Here is a 13,372-nt window from a genome sequence, read left to right as displayed (position 1 = left end):
TATAATTGGATACCCTTATTTGTCTGGATAAGTACACCTCCAAAAACATTCAAAGCCCAATACCATCCATGATACATCTGCCTGCTTGATCCCATTCCAACATGTTAATTTATTTGTTCTCACTGGCTCAATAACTGCAGTGTATGCAAGATGTTTTGCAACAATTTGACAGCACCCCCTACCACCTAGGAGAGAAAAGGCAGCAGGTACGTGAGCATCACCACATGCAAATTCCCCTTGAGCCCCGCACCATCCTGACTTGGCATTTATGTGGCTTGGTGGTGAGGACACCGACTGCTGTGGTTTAGGAAGGCAGTTCACTATTCTTCAAGAGCAGTTGAGGATCAGCAGTGTTCACTTATGAAGAATGAAAGAAGACAGGCTTCGAGCAGAGAACCGTGGTAATAGGAGGTTGTGGGGACACCATACTGCAACTCCAGATTAGAGCTAAGAAATTGCCAGGCTAATTTGGAACATGAAGGGATTTTGATTTGACAATGATTAAAATTTGTGTGGTCTTCGTTTTAGTTGAGTTGCAGTTTCTGAAGGCTAAACCCATTAAGCTGTATGCAGATATGTCAAGATAGTACAGATATTTTAACTTGTGCCTAAGCCAGCAATTGTAGGATTGGTATTCCCAACATAACCCTTAAATTCTGCAGTAAATGGGCCTCTACCAGTTTCCTGCAGTACTTAAGTGAATTGGCATTGTAACTTGGCCCCCTTTTTAAGTAGTTAAGTTGCTAAATGTTTTTTGGTTCGAGAGATGTTGAAACTTCATTCAGTTTTGATCAATCAATCAATCCACCTACTTGGTGCTTTACCCAGACTCTTCATCTGAAATATATTAAAGCATTTGGCTCTTGAATCCATCGTTCTTATCTTTCCTCATTGCTCTTCCCTAGTAACTTGTCCCTCACAGGAGGAACTGTTACCAGCCAAGCTTTTTCTTGGCACCCCTAAATGCAAAAGTATTGCTTCATGAATTGGAAGTTTTTAAAAGTACAGGTCTTTGTCCTGCATATGTAATAATGCTTTAAGTAGAAGGCAATAACTTGTATTTTCTGTTCTCATTGCAGAATGACTGTGATCACCACCTGGCTAAACTATCGAAAGCAACTCTTGTTTAAATGTGTTGAAACACACAAGGAGTATATTTGGAATTAGAGCTCTGTCCCATGACATTATCCCTACTCTGGGTGTTCCAAACTAAATTATTTAAAATGCCGCAAAAAATTAAGCATGCGGGCAACGTGGAATTATAAAAAGAGACTTCACATCCAGTTTTAGTGCAGAGCTGCCTGTTAATTAAGTTACCTGTGTTTTTAATCTTGCATGAGCAGCTCCCAGCAGTGAAAGAAATGACTGGGACCTTTTTGTTCCTCCCAGTGAGCCAGTGTGTTAATAGACTATGACAAGCTATCGACCTGTTCAAAATGAAAAGGTGGAGGTTGGTGGAATGGTAATAAGTGGAGTGGACTTTGTTGAAGGTACGAACACACATGATTACTATGCGTCTCCATTCAGGGTCCAGAATGGAAACATTTGCCCTCTGGGTGACAATGTACCCCGTGCAAATTCAACTCCTGCCATGCCAAAAATGGGAGTCCGAGCTCGAATTGCTGACTGGCCCCCGAAGCGAGATGTAATAAAAGATGCTGCGAGGGACTTGGGTGGATCAATGGTGGACACTGAATTGGCAAGTTTTCATAGCGGGCAGTATTGCCTCAACTATGACAATGCTTCCCATCACCCTCAGGCCCGAGGCCTGCACCACACACCTAGAGGGAAGTCAAAAGAAGCAGAGTTCCAAGGTCACTGGCCCAGGTCTCCAGCCAAAATGTTTGCTCCATTGAGAGTTCGAAGTAACAGTGAAGTTACACTCAATGAACATGATGCAGAAGGAGCCCTAGAGCTGAAAGGGAGTGGAATGCTACCCTTGAGGGAATATGGTAGCACTTCATCTATAGATGTTAATGGAGTGTCATCTGAAAGCTTTTTTGATATGTTGAAGGAGTTCAAAAATGAAAAGATCGATCAACGGAGTTCAGTACCCGAGAACCTCAAGAAGCTCCTTCGGGCTGATGTCAGCATGTCCTCCAACCTGAACCTGGCAGGTAACAGCAAGACTGATGACAGTCAAAGTGAATCTTCTCAGAGAGATGAACTGTCAAGCACGTGCAAGGATAAAGAGAAATCACGTAAAAAGCAGTCTCGGAATGAAAGTGGTGAATCAATCTTGAAGAAACTGCGCAGCAACAAAAGTGAGCATGAATCTGGGAGATCCAGCTCAGACAATGAAGACAATAAATCCCAAGAAAGCACCAAGCCATGGGTTTGTCCGAAGAGCTTTGCGCATTTTGACGTGCAGAGTATACTGTTTGATCTCAATGAAGTGGTGAACAACAGGAACTATGTACCTTACCGGAGAAACACCACAACTGGTGCCTCAGCTGCATCAGCTGCTTCACTTGCTGTGTCTCGTTCTCATGTTCTGGGAGGCCCAGATTCAAACTTCACTAGCACTGAGGAGGTGAATGGCAAAGAGAATCTGGAGCCAGATCTTGGTGACAGCAATTGCAATGATCTGCTCCTAAACTGCCCTCATTTCCGCAATGAAATGGGTGGGATTTGTGAACACAATATAAGCTTATCAAAAGCTAGTATGACTGCAGGTTGTGAAGGTGGATTTCCGAAGGTGGTTTGGAACCCATACTGCACAAATGCAAGTGTTTCTGAACTAGAGGTCCCAAAAGAGAGGCAACTCCGCCAGGAAAGACTGAAGCAATTCAGCATCGAGCATGTGGATCGGGGAGCCAAATACTATCAGGATTATTTCCATGGGAAAGGTACAGTAATCAGTGGTCCTGTTTTTATTTCTTACAATTCTTGAATCTTGCCATATATATTGTTGGAGTGCCTCACATTGAGATATCCTGTATTTTCTCATGTCAAATTGTCATGAGGTGGAGGTTGAAACTACAATCCTGTCATAATGCTTGCCACTTACCATTTAAATTTTGTGGAAATGAGAGAGAATTAATAATTAGAGATCCATTTGAGATTAGATTTGTAACCATCTATATGCTCCCTACTGGGAAATTTAAAACCATTCTTCCAGATCTTGACAGTGCCCAAAGGACACTCTTTACTCATTTTGAGAACTATGATGACATTTCATCATTATGCATTCATGGGATATCATCTGAGGCTCTATTTTTTGAATGCTGGTCACTCAACTTGAACCAATCATGTGACTTCACTTTTATTCCTTCCAGAGCCTTGCTTAGTTGATAAGCACGCTGTCTATTCCCCTTATCATAGTGGGAATAATATTCTATGCAATAATTGCAATTGAAAATAGGCAATTTTTAACGGTATCTCTGCCTCCATAAGCCCCAATTAGTCAAACGTGATAGCCCAAAGAAATCCTCTCCCATAGAGTCCTGCACCTGTCCTCTGCCAATTCTTTTACATCCTTCACTTTGCCTTCCTCAAACAATAAACATTAATAGCACAACAGAAGTCAATTTGCCCTGTCGTGTCTGTGTCAAAAATGGGCTAACAAACCTAATCTTATTTTTCACCACCTGCCTTGTAGCTTAAAGCATCTCAGTTACTTTTTAAATGAGTGTTTCAGCCTTTGCTACCCAATCAGTTGCACATGAACTTGAAAAGGTTTGTTTGATTCGAAAGACTGATCACAATCATTAAATGACATGATTGCAACCTGGAGCTCTGTCTTATTTAGGAATCTACAAATTTTTGATGCCCAGTAGACCTGATTTTATAATTAAGTTAGAACATTTTGTAAACAAATGTTGGGGGTACAAATTGCCCATCTACATTTGCTTTTCAATCTGTGGAGGTTCTTCAACACAGAAATTAAGTAAATTTTTAAAATTGACTTGCTGCTCCTCATGCTTTTTGTTTTGTAGTTTGCTCACATTTTTTCCCCTATCTGTATTGGGGGGTAGACACTGGAAGGATTAGCAGGTTTACCACGTCGTAAAATGTGCTCCCATACACTAGTTTTAAAGTTTGCAGCAAGCAAAAATATAATTGGTGTTCTAGTAATGACCAACATCTCAACAGAGGTGTTTGTTCTGCATTGTAAAGGATCCGGGGCAGCACGGTGGCTCAGTGGTTAGCACTGCAGCCTCACAGCACCAGGGACCCACGTTCAATTCCTCCCTCGGGTAACCGTCTGTGTGGAGTTTGCACGTTGTCCCCATGTCTGCGTGGGTTTCCTCCGGGTGCTCCTGTTTCCTCCCACAGTCCAAAGATGTGCAGGCTAGGTGGATTGGCCATGCTAAATTGCCCGTGGTGTTCAGGGATGTGTGGGTTATGGGGGGGATAGGTCTGGGTGGGATGCTTCAAGGGGCGGTGTGGACTTGTTGGGCCAAAAGGCCCGTTTCCACATTGTAGGTAATCTAATCTAATCTGATCAAAATCCCAACCTCTCCCTACACTATACCCTCATGTTGGCTATCATTTTGTTTCTCTTTTCCATGCTGATTGCAATATCTGAATATTCTTGCTGTAATAAATACAGCAGCACGCAGTGGTTTAGCTTTGTGCAAATTGCTGCATCCTGCCATTTTTATTCTTCTCTCCCAGTGCGATGAACCAAGTATTCCAGTCCGTTACTGCTATCCTACATTTGAATTTCATTGAGCTCACTGGCAGTAACCTTTGCTTCTGTGCCCTAAAGTCGTCATTGCTATTTTATTCCCACCTGCCTTTTCCTGACTTCTTCTATGCTTTGGTCCACATTTAAATGTCTATCAATTCAGTTCAAGCCGCAATGGCTAAACTGCATTTAAGCCTTAGTAAATTGCTATTTTTTAGCCCGAGTTGTTTACGTGAGCACCTATGTTTTGCGTACCCTTTCAAAGTGACATAAAGTGCAGGATCAAACTGGCAAGAGGAAAGCTCCGCATGGAATTGCGAATAAAAGCCCTTCAAGTTTATAATGTCATGTTTCATTGTGACTGACAATTATGATCCACGAAAGAGCCACGAAAGAGCTTTCGGTGGAGCTCCCAGAGTGTAATGTCATTGTCATCCTGTGGAGCAAAATAGCACTCGTTTCATTTGAGGTCTGAAGGAGCTGTTGGAATTCCGTACCTGTGAGTGAGGAAAATGAAAGACTTAAGTTCCCTGCAATTGATTTTTGGGTTTGTAAATAAGAATCAGATGAGAGAAGGAAAGAGGATTGGTGTTATTGTTCTTCATGGGACAAAGTGTTATTCGCCTTTTGGGGAGGTGATGGCCTGGTGGTATAATCGCTAGACTATTAATCCAGAAACTCCGTGAATGACCTGGGGCCTGGGGTTCGCCTCCTGCCATGGCAGATGGTGGAATTTGGATTCAATAATGTAATCTGAAATTAATAATTTACTGATCACCAGTTGTGACTACTTGCTGGAAAAATTCATAGGCTTCATTAATGTCCTTCAGGGAAAGAAATCTACTGTCTTCTCCTGGTCAGGTCTGGCCTACATGTAACTCCAGACCGACAGCAATGGGGTTTGACTCTGTTGCCCTCTGAAATAGTGTAGCCAGCCATTTAGTTGTACTAATCATTACAAAGTATAAGAAATAAAACCAGACGGGTTGACCAGGATACTACAAAAGACAACGGCAGAAATAGCCCTGTTGACCCTGCAAAGTCATCCTCGCTAACATCTGGGGGCAAGTGCCAATGTTTGGATGAAACTTGTGCTCCAGAACTTACTGCTCCCCCCTACACAGCTCTTCCAGTGCAGTTACAATGCTGGCATCTATCTGACAATGGGGAAGATTGTCCCTGTATGTCCTGTACCCAGAAAGCAGGACAAATCTAACCCAACCAATTACTGCCCAATCAGTCTACTCAAAGAGAGGAAGGTGTCATCTATAGTGTTATCGAGCAGCACCTGCTCAGCAATAACCAACTGGTGCCCAGTTTAGGTTCTGCCACGGCCACTCAACTCCTGTCCTCATTACAGCCTTGGTTTAAACATGGATAAAAGAGCTGAATTCCAGAAGTGAGATAAGAGTGACAGCCTTTTGTCAAGGCTGCACTTGATGAAGTGTGGCATCGTGGAGCCTTAGCTTATTAGGGTGCAAACTCTGTGCTCGTTGGAGTTGTACTTGGCACATGGTATAGCCATGGTTGTTGGAGTTCAGTCATCTCAGCTTCATGATGTCTCTGCAGGAGTTCATCAGGGTAGTGCCCTAGGCCCAACCATCTTCAGTTGCTTCACAAATGACCTTCTCTCAACAGTAAAGTCAGAAATGGAGGTGTTCACTGCACAGTGTTCAGTAGCGTTTGTGACTCGTATACTGCAGTAGTCTGTGTTCAAATGCAACAAGGTCTGGACAATATATGGGCTTCAGCTGACATCTGGCAAATAACATTTGTGCCACAAATGCCAGACAATGACCATCACCAATAAGAGATGATGTAACAACAGCCCTTTTGACATTTATTGGGGGTTCAATGAAGGTAACATGATTATCAATGTCCTGGCTGCCTCCATTGACCAGAAGTACAACACAGCTGGACTTGCCACATACAGTGGCTACAAAGCAGGTCAGAGGCTAGGAATACTTTGGCAAGTAACTGCCCTCCAGACTCCCCAAGGTTTGTCCTCCATGTAAAAGGCGTAAGTCAGGAACGTGACGCAATATTCCACACTTCGTTGGATAGGCTCAGCTCCAACAATACTCAAGATTGCCTGATACTATCCAGAACAAAGAGGCCTGCATGAATGGCACTACATCTGCAACCATCTATTAAATCATAGAATCCCAACAGTGTGGAAACAGGCCGTTTGGGCCATCAAGACCACACCAACCCTGCCCTACCCTATCCCTGTATTCCCCATGGCTAACCCACCTAGCCGGCTAACCCACCTAGCCTGCTCATCCCTGAATATTAAGGGCAATTTCCCATGGCTGATCCACCTAACCTGCACATCTTTGGACTGTGGGAGGAAACCAGAGCACCCAAAGGATACCCGTGCTGGCATGGGGATGATGTGCAAACTGCAGAAGGCTGGAATCAAACCTGGGTCCCTGGGCTGTGAAACAGCAGTGCCAACCACAGAGCCATTCCCACCACCACCGCCATAATATCAACACGCTGCACTGCCAGGTGATGGTTCTGGTATTCTCTCCCTAATGGCTTTTTGGATCAACCCACAGCATGTGAACTGCAGTGGTTCAAGAAGGTGGCTTTCACCACTTTGTCAAAGGTGACTAGGAGTGGGTAATAAATGTTGGCCAGTTCATGTTCACAAATGAATAATTTTTAAAAAAGTAAATATTCTGCCACGTTCAGACTCGTACATGAAGAATGACCACCTCAGCAGGTGGCAGCATACTTGTAGAGGGGCCATCTGGCTTAATATTTTTGAAGCAGGATTCTTACCCTGAAAAGATGGGAAGAGAGTATAAGTTTTAATGAAGACATTTAGGATTCTTGTGACCTGGATGTTTTGAAGTCATTTGAGCTTAACAAACGTCTATTCCAAGTTTTAAAAAGTTGCGAGTAGCCTGTGATTTCCCCAAAACCAGCCAAGTTGGAAATATTTTACTGCAGTGTGCATGCTGTGGGTTGACTCAATATTTTACTACCATCACAACCTAAGAATAGTTTTTAAAAAGAAGTAACATTGAAAAAACTAGTTGTTACCTCCATTCTGTCTTCACACAGTAATGAACTATTTGAACTCCTGCTCACTCATCGCAATTAATATTTTAAAATGGCCTTGCCCAGTCATTTACTTCACTTCTGACTCTCTCACTCCTAGAACACTGGAATTATTTTGGAGTGGATGAAAAGCTGGGCCCAGTGGCAGTGAGCATCAAGAGGGAAAAGCTGGAGGACAGCAAAGAACATGGACTTCAGTATGTCTACCGAATAATCTTCAGGACAAGTGAGGTGAGTATTTGATGAAATCCTAACATCTGACTGTTACAAATATTCAGCATTTGTAACTCCGCAGATCAGTATCTGTCAATATGCAGCATGATTTGAACAATATCCAGACTTGGGCTGATAAGTTAAATAATATTTGCCTGGCACTTGAGTGGCATTGACCGTCAACACTTGATTGTAAAACCACCAGCACCATCACCTCCAATACCCCACAAACTGTAATCCTCCAGCACCACCTTGACAAAGGAGTGATGAGATACTTTGGGAAATGCTGTTTTTAAAATAACCCTCATCAGGTGCAACATCCCACCGTGTACTGGAACACAGTGCAGCTGTATTTTTGTACCGGTGATGGAAGGACTGCATATTCAGAACGGGGTACCAGTTCGGAAGGACACTTTGTGTTGGACTATGCGAAGTTTTGACTTGTTGTAGACAGTGGATAGATGTTCAATAGTGATATGTAAAGCAAAAAATGTCCATCAGTAAAACTTATTCAATTTGAATTAATATGGTTTTGTTGAAAGATCAAAACAAGCCATTCATGCTAAAGCAAGTTACAGGTCACTATATATAAATTGTTGCTGGCCAATACAGGAGAGTTCAAGTTCAGTGCTTATGGCTGTTCAATCACACCTCATCTTTAGTTATAGTGCCTCTGACAGTATCACAGTTTTATTTATGTCATCACGTTGTCTGTGACAGCAGGCTCGTCCTTAAAGGCAGCCCTGTAGAGTGAAGTGTTTATGAACACTGCTTTTAAAGGATTGGCACTTTTTAAAAATCTTGGCTGAACTGCATGAAAGTACGAAAATTTAATTTTGCAGCTCATTACATTAAGAGGAGCAATCCTGGAGGATGCAGTTCCATCAACATCGAAACACGGTACAGTGCGAGGGCTCCTGCTGAAAGAGGTATTGGAATCTGTAATACCAGAACTGAGCATTCAGTGTCTGCGGCTGGCATTCAACACTGTAAAAGTCACAGAACAGCTGCTGAAACTGGATGAACAAGGGGTGAGTTGAAATCTCGTTGGGATATTGATATCCTTGTGTCGGTAGTAGTGCCACAATGGGACCAATTCATTACGTGGAATAAGCATCTCTAACTGCAACCTTACGGGCACCTTCTTTCCTTCACCAGTTAACAGCAGGCATTCATCAACAATGTGCAACTTAGGGTGTTTATTAAGTGCCTACAAATCAAATTGTGGAGTTTGAAATGGAGGGGGTAATGTTTCTCCATGTTTAATCCTCATTTGTCTTCTGAAAGCCCTTGTGTGGCTGGTGGTGATGTATGACTGTGACAGCTGAACCATGAAGAGTGATGAGGCTGGGATAAGAGTGTTTGAAATGAAAGGATTCACACAGATATTATGCATGTCATGGGCTTCCAGGCAGAAAAACAAGTGGGTCTTGAAGTCTGCTGTTAATAGGAACGTTTTTTGAGAAGTAAAATTGGAAAGCTCACATACTTTGGGCATGTTGCATACAAGAAGAGAATGTTACATAAAGCAGAGCATCTGGAAAACGTGCACAAGGAGGACCCAAGATTATAGATGAGCAATATCAAAGCGTAGATTGGCTTCTTCATGGGACGAGCAGTGAAAGCAGAGGAGAATCGAACTAAGTGGAGGGAAGCTGTTTGTAGAGTTGCCCACTCTCTGAAAGAGAGTGGTTGAAAAACAAGATATTCTTCTGCTTGGAGTGAGTGGTCACTTTGTTTAAACAAAAAATTTCCTATGTTTCCTGACTTCTGTTATTAGTTCAATCTGAGTGAATGGCTCAGTAGTAAGAAGTTAATTCTGGTCAGCATCCTTCTATTTGGGTAAATTGATAGACAGTCAGCAAACCAAACCTTTGGGACTGAGGTAGCTTCAAATGGCACAGTTTTGTGGATAGCAGGCAGAACCTGCCCCTCAGACTATGCGACACATGGTATGGTTATTGAGGTGTCATTTGACAGTTTTCAGTGTTATCGGCACCTGATGCCAAGCCACTGCTTATCATAGTGGCATGCACTGGCCAACATGTGATATCCCAGTTTTTCTCTATCAGCTTTCTGTTCTGTTAAGTTCCTGATATTGGCAGCATCACTCCACTGAAAGGAATTCCAACTTGTATGTTTGTTTGGCTCATGCGTAAGGTGGAACATGCAAAGCTCATTCATGTCCTCAGTTACAGATGGTGTATGGGGATTGTGCAGAGCAGCAGGTGATGAAGGTGATTAATTGGCTTATGGGAAGACTTGGAAAATATAGAAATTGGAAACTTGTTTTGTTTGGTGATTGTCATGCTTTGATGCATCTGCAGCTCAGCAGAAAACATAAAGTCGGTATTCTGTACTGTATGGCCGGCCAGGGTACTGAGGAAGAGATGTACAACAATGAAGAATCAGGCCCTGCGTTTGAGGAATTCCTGGAGCAGCTTGGAGAAAAAGTACTACTTACGGGCTTTACAAAATATGCAGCTCAACTGGACACAAAAAGTAAGTCTTTCTTTTTAATTGTTACAAACTCTCAATCAGTGTCTGAAGCTTGTAATGTTAAAACTTGTGTATTACAAGTAGTACTGCAAATGATGGAAATGGAAATCAAGTCCGCCAGTGCTAGGAATGTCCAAGTGCTTGACCCATTTATCAATAAATTAGAGCAGAACTGGGTTATACTGTGAACAGTTTTTTGGTTCCCTTCTCTGAGAGGAAACTGGCATTGGAGGCAGTGCACAGCAGGTTCACTAGATTGATCCCAGGTATGGAGGGATTTTCTTGAGCAGTTGAGTAGGTTGAACGTCTGCTAATTGGAGTTCAGGATGAAGACCTTCATTGAAATGTAAGATTCTTGGGGGGGCTTGACCAGATCGAAGTAGAGTGGTTGTTTCCTCTTGTGTGACAATGTGTCGGACCAGAGGGCAGATTTTGAGTAAAAGGCACACATTTAAGCTAGATGAAGAAGAACTCCTTCTCTAAAGGTTGTGAATCTGTAGAAATCTTGACTGCAGAGGGCTGTTGAGACAGGGTCACTTTAAGTCAACTTAAGATGGAGATAGACAAGATTTTTTTTTTAATCAATGAGGCAATCAAGGGTCATGGGGGATAAGGAAGGAAAGTGGAGTTGAAAATAACAAGATCAGCCCATACTGTCATTGAATGGTGCAGCAGACCCATTGGACTGAAATGATCTGCTTATGCTTCAATGCCTTGTGGAAGCTGGGAGTTCAGCTTTTTCTAGGTATAACAATAAGCAAAATGGCGTAGGGAGTAGAGGGAGATGTCAAGAAATTTTAAGGCTTGAGATTTTTCTTGTACACAATGTAATTGATTGATCCTAGGGTGCGAGTGGGAATTTTAGTGAGAATCTGGAAGAGAGGAAAGATTATCTTAGCCAAGTATGGAAGAGATACTGCCAAAACGCATTGGACGTGACATCAGAGGGGCTCCGTTCTGGCAGAATTCTGTTGAAAGGTCCCATCCCAAAAGCCAGTCCACCTTTTCTCGTTTTGCAGATATTTGTATATTTCAGTCTTTGCCTGTTTTTAGTACTGGTGATATCATGGTTTGCTGTTGACCTAGTATGAACTCTGATGTTAAAACGTTTTCTATTCATAGCTGGCTCGACTGGTACGCACTCTTTGTACACAACTTACCAGGACTATGAGATCATGTTCCATGTGTCCACCATGCTTCCGTACACCCCCAACAATCGGCAGCAGGTGGGTAATGTCGACAGGGCTGCCTTCGCTAAACCATGAGCTGTCCTTTTATTTGTCCTCTTAGACTTTTCTGTAAGCCGTTAAACGCTGGGCTTTGGCTGAAAGTGTCTGAACAGTCCTTTTCATTCAAGTTAAAATATGAACAATCAGATGGAATGATGATCTTCTGTCTCTAATTAGTTAAGGTTCTAAGTTTGAAGGATAAGTTGCTAATGTTTTACCCGGTCTTCAATTTTTCTCCTCCGTTTCTTTGAGATATTGACTGGTCTGGAATAAAAGTGAATGGGTAGGAGGTGCCCACACCTTGAATGCACTACCCAAGTGTCTGCTTCTCGTGGTATGCTGTTACATTTTAAGTCATGCTTTCAGGCATTAACGCTACTTGGGTCAGGAAAAATGCAGGCATAGAATTTGGGTACGTTGGGTCAGAGGGCCATTGAAGGTAGAAGCCCCGCCCCGCCCCGCTGCCACCACCACCAACAGCTCTCCCATATTTCAACGTAATAGATTTATGGCTCTTTGGTAAAACTATCAGACAATTTTAAAAGGGAAATATTCCAATTCCCTCTAATTTCATCTCTCGTAGATTACTCTGTCTACAAAATAGTCATACAGCACAGAAACAGAGTCTTCTACCCAACTAGGCCATGCTGACCAAGTTTCTCAAACTGAAGTAGTCTCATTTGCCTGTATTGCTCCAAACCTTTCTCATTCATATATCTGTCCAAAAGTGTCTCAAATTTTGTACCTGGACCTGCATCTGCCACGTCTCCTGGCAGGTCATTCTATATATGAACCTTCCCTTTTGTGAAAAAGTTGCTCTCGGGTGCTTTTAAGTTTTTCTCCTCTCAACTTAAGATTTTGCCCCTTAGTTTTCAACTCCCCTACTCTGGGGAAAAGACCTTTTGTTAATCACCTTATCTATACCGCTCATTATTTTATAAACTTGCAAAATGTCACCCCTCAACCTCCTACTCTCCAGTGAAAAAAGTCCCAGCATCTCCTTAGGGCTGAAAACTTCTAGTCCTGGTAACATGCAAGTCTTTTCTGCACCCGCTTTAATTAAATTATATCAACCAGAATGGTACTCCAGAATGGCTGAGCTTATGGTTGACTGTTTAAATTATTTCTGGTCATATTCTCTGCTTCTTCTATTATTCTGGTTCTTATTTACCTCTGCAGAGTTCTTTGTGATTTTTCTGCTTCAGTAGCCGTTGCACGGCATTGATCAAGTCTGCCGATTATTGCCGATTTCTATCTCGTTCCCAAAATCCACAAACCTGCCTGCCCTGGTCGACCCATCGTCTCAGCCTGCTCCTGCCCCGCCGAACTCATCTCCACCTATCTGGACTCCATTTTCTCCCCTTTCGTCCAGGAACTCCCCACCTACGTCCGTGACACCACCCACGCCCTCCACCTCCTCCAGGACTTCCAATTCCCTGGCCCCCAACACCTCGTCTTCACCATGGACGTCCAGTCCCTATACACCTGCATTCCGCATGCAGATGGCCTCAAGGCCCTCCGCTTCTTCCTGTCCCGCAGGCCCGACCAGTCCCCCTCCACCGACACCCTCATCCGCCTAGCTGAACTCGTCCTCACCCTCACAAACTTCTCTTTTGACTCCTCCCACTTCCTACAGACTAAGGGGGTGGCCGTGGGCACCCGCATGGGCCCCAGCTATGCCTGCCTCTTTGTAGGTTACGTGGAACAGTCCCTCTTCCGCACCTACACA

General features: G+C 43.2%; 1 protein-coding gene across 8 annotated transcripts in view; it reads left to right on the top strand.

The window, feature by feature from the left end:
• sipa1l3 (signal-induced proliferation-associated 1 like 3) overlaps nt 1–13,372 on the top strand; it is a 276,754-nt gene that overhangs the window by 142,072 nt on the left and 121,310 nt on the right. For all 8 annotated transcript variants that reach the window (XM_048522386.2, XM_048522389.2, XM_048522383.2 and 5 more), the window contains 5 exons: nt 1,080–2,849; nt 7,803–7,933; nt 8,758–8,946; nt 10,243–10,417; nt 11,537–11,640. In XM_048522386.2, coding sequence (XP_048378343.1) covers nt 1,412–2,849; nt 7,803–7,933; nt 8,758–8,946; nt 10,243–10,417; nt 11,537–11,640 — 2,037 coding nt within the window. In that variant the 5' untranslated portion in view covers nt 1,080–1,411. The remainder of the gene's footprint in view (nt 1–1,079; nt 2,850–7,802; nt 7,934–8,757; nt 8,947–10,242; nt 10,418–11,536; nt 11,641–13,372) is intronic.

The sequence above is a fragment of the Stegostoma tigrinum genome, chromosome 39 (assembly GCF_030684315.1).
Source record: "Stegostoma tigrinum isolate sSteTig4 chromosome 39, sSteTig4.hap1, whole genome shotgun sequence".
Classification (NCBI taxonomy): Eukaryota; Metazoa; Chordata; class Chondrichthyes; order Orectolobiformes; family Stegostomatidae; genus Stegostoma; species Stegostoma tigrinum.
Note: the sequence above shows the minus strand (reverse complement) of the source record. Positions and strands in the feature narration are given on the sequence as shown.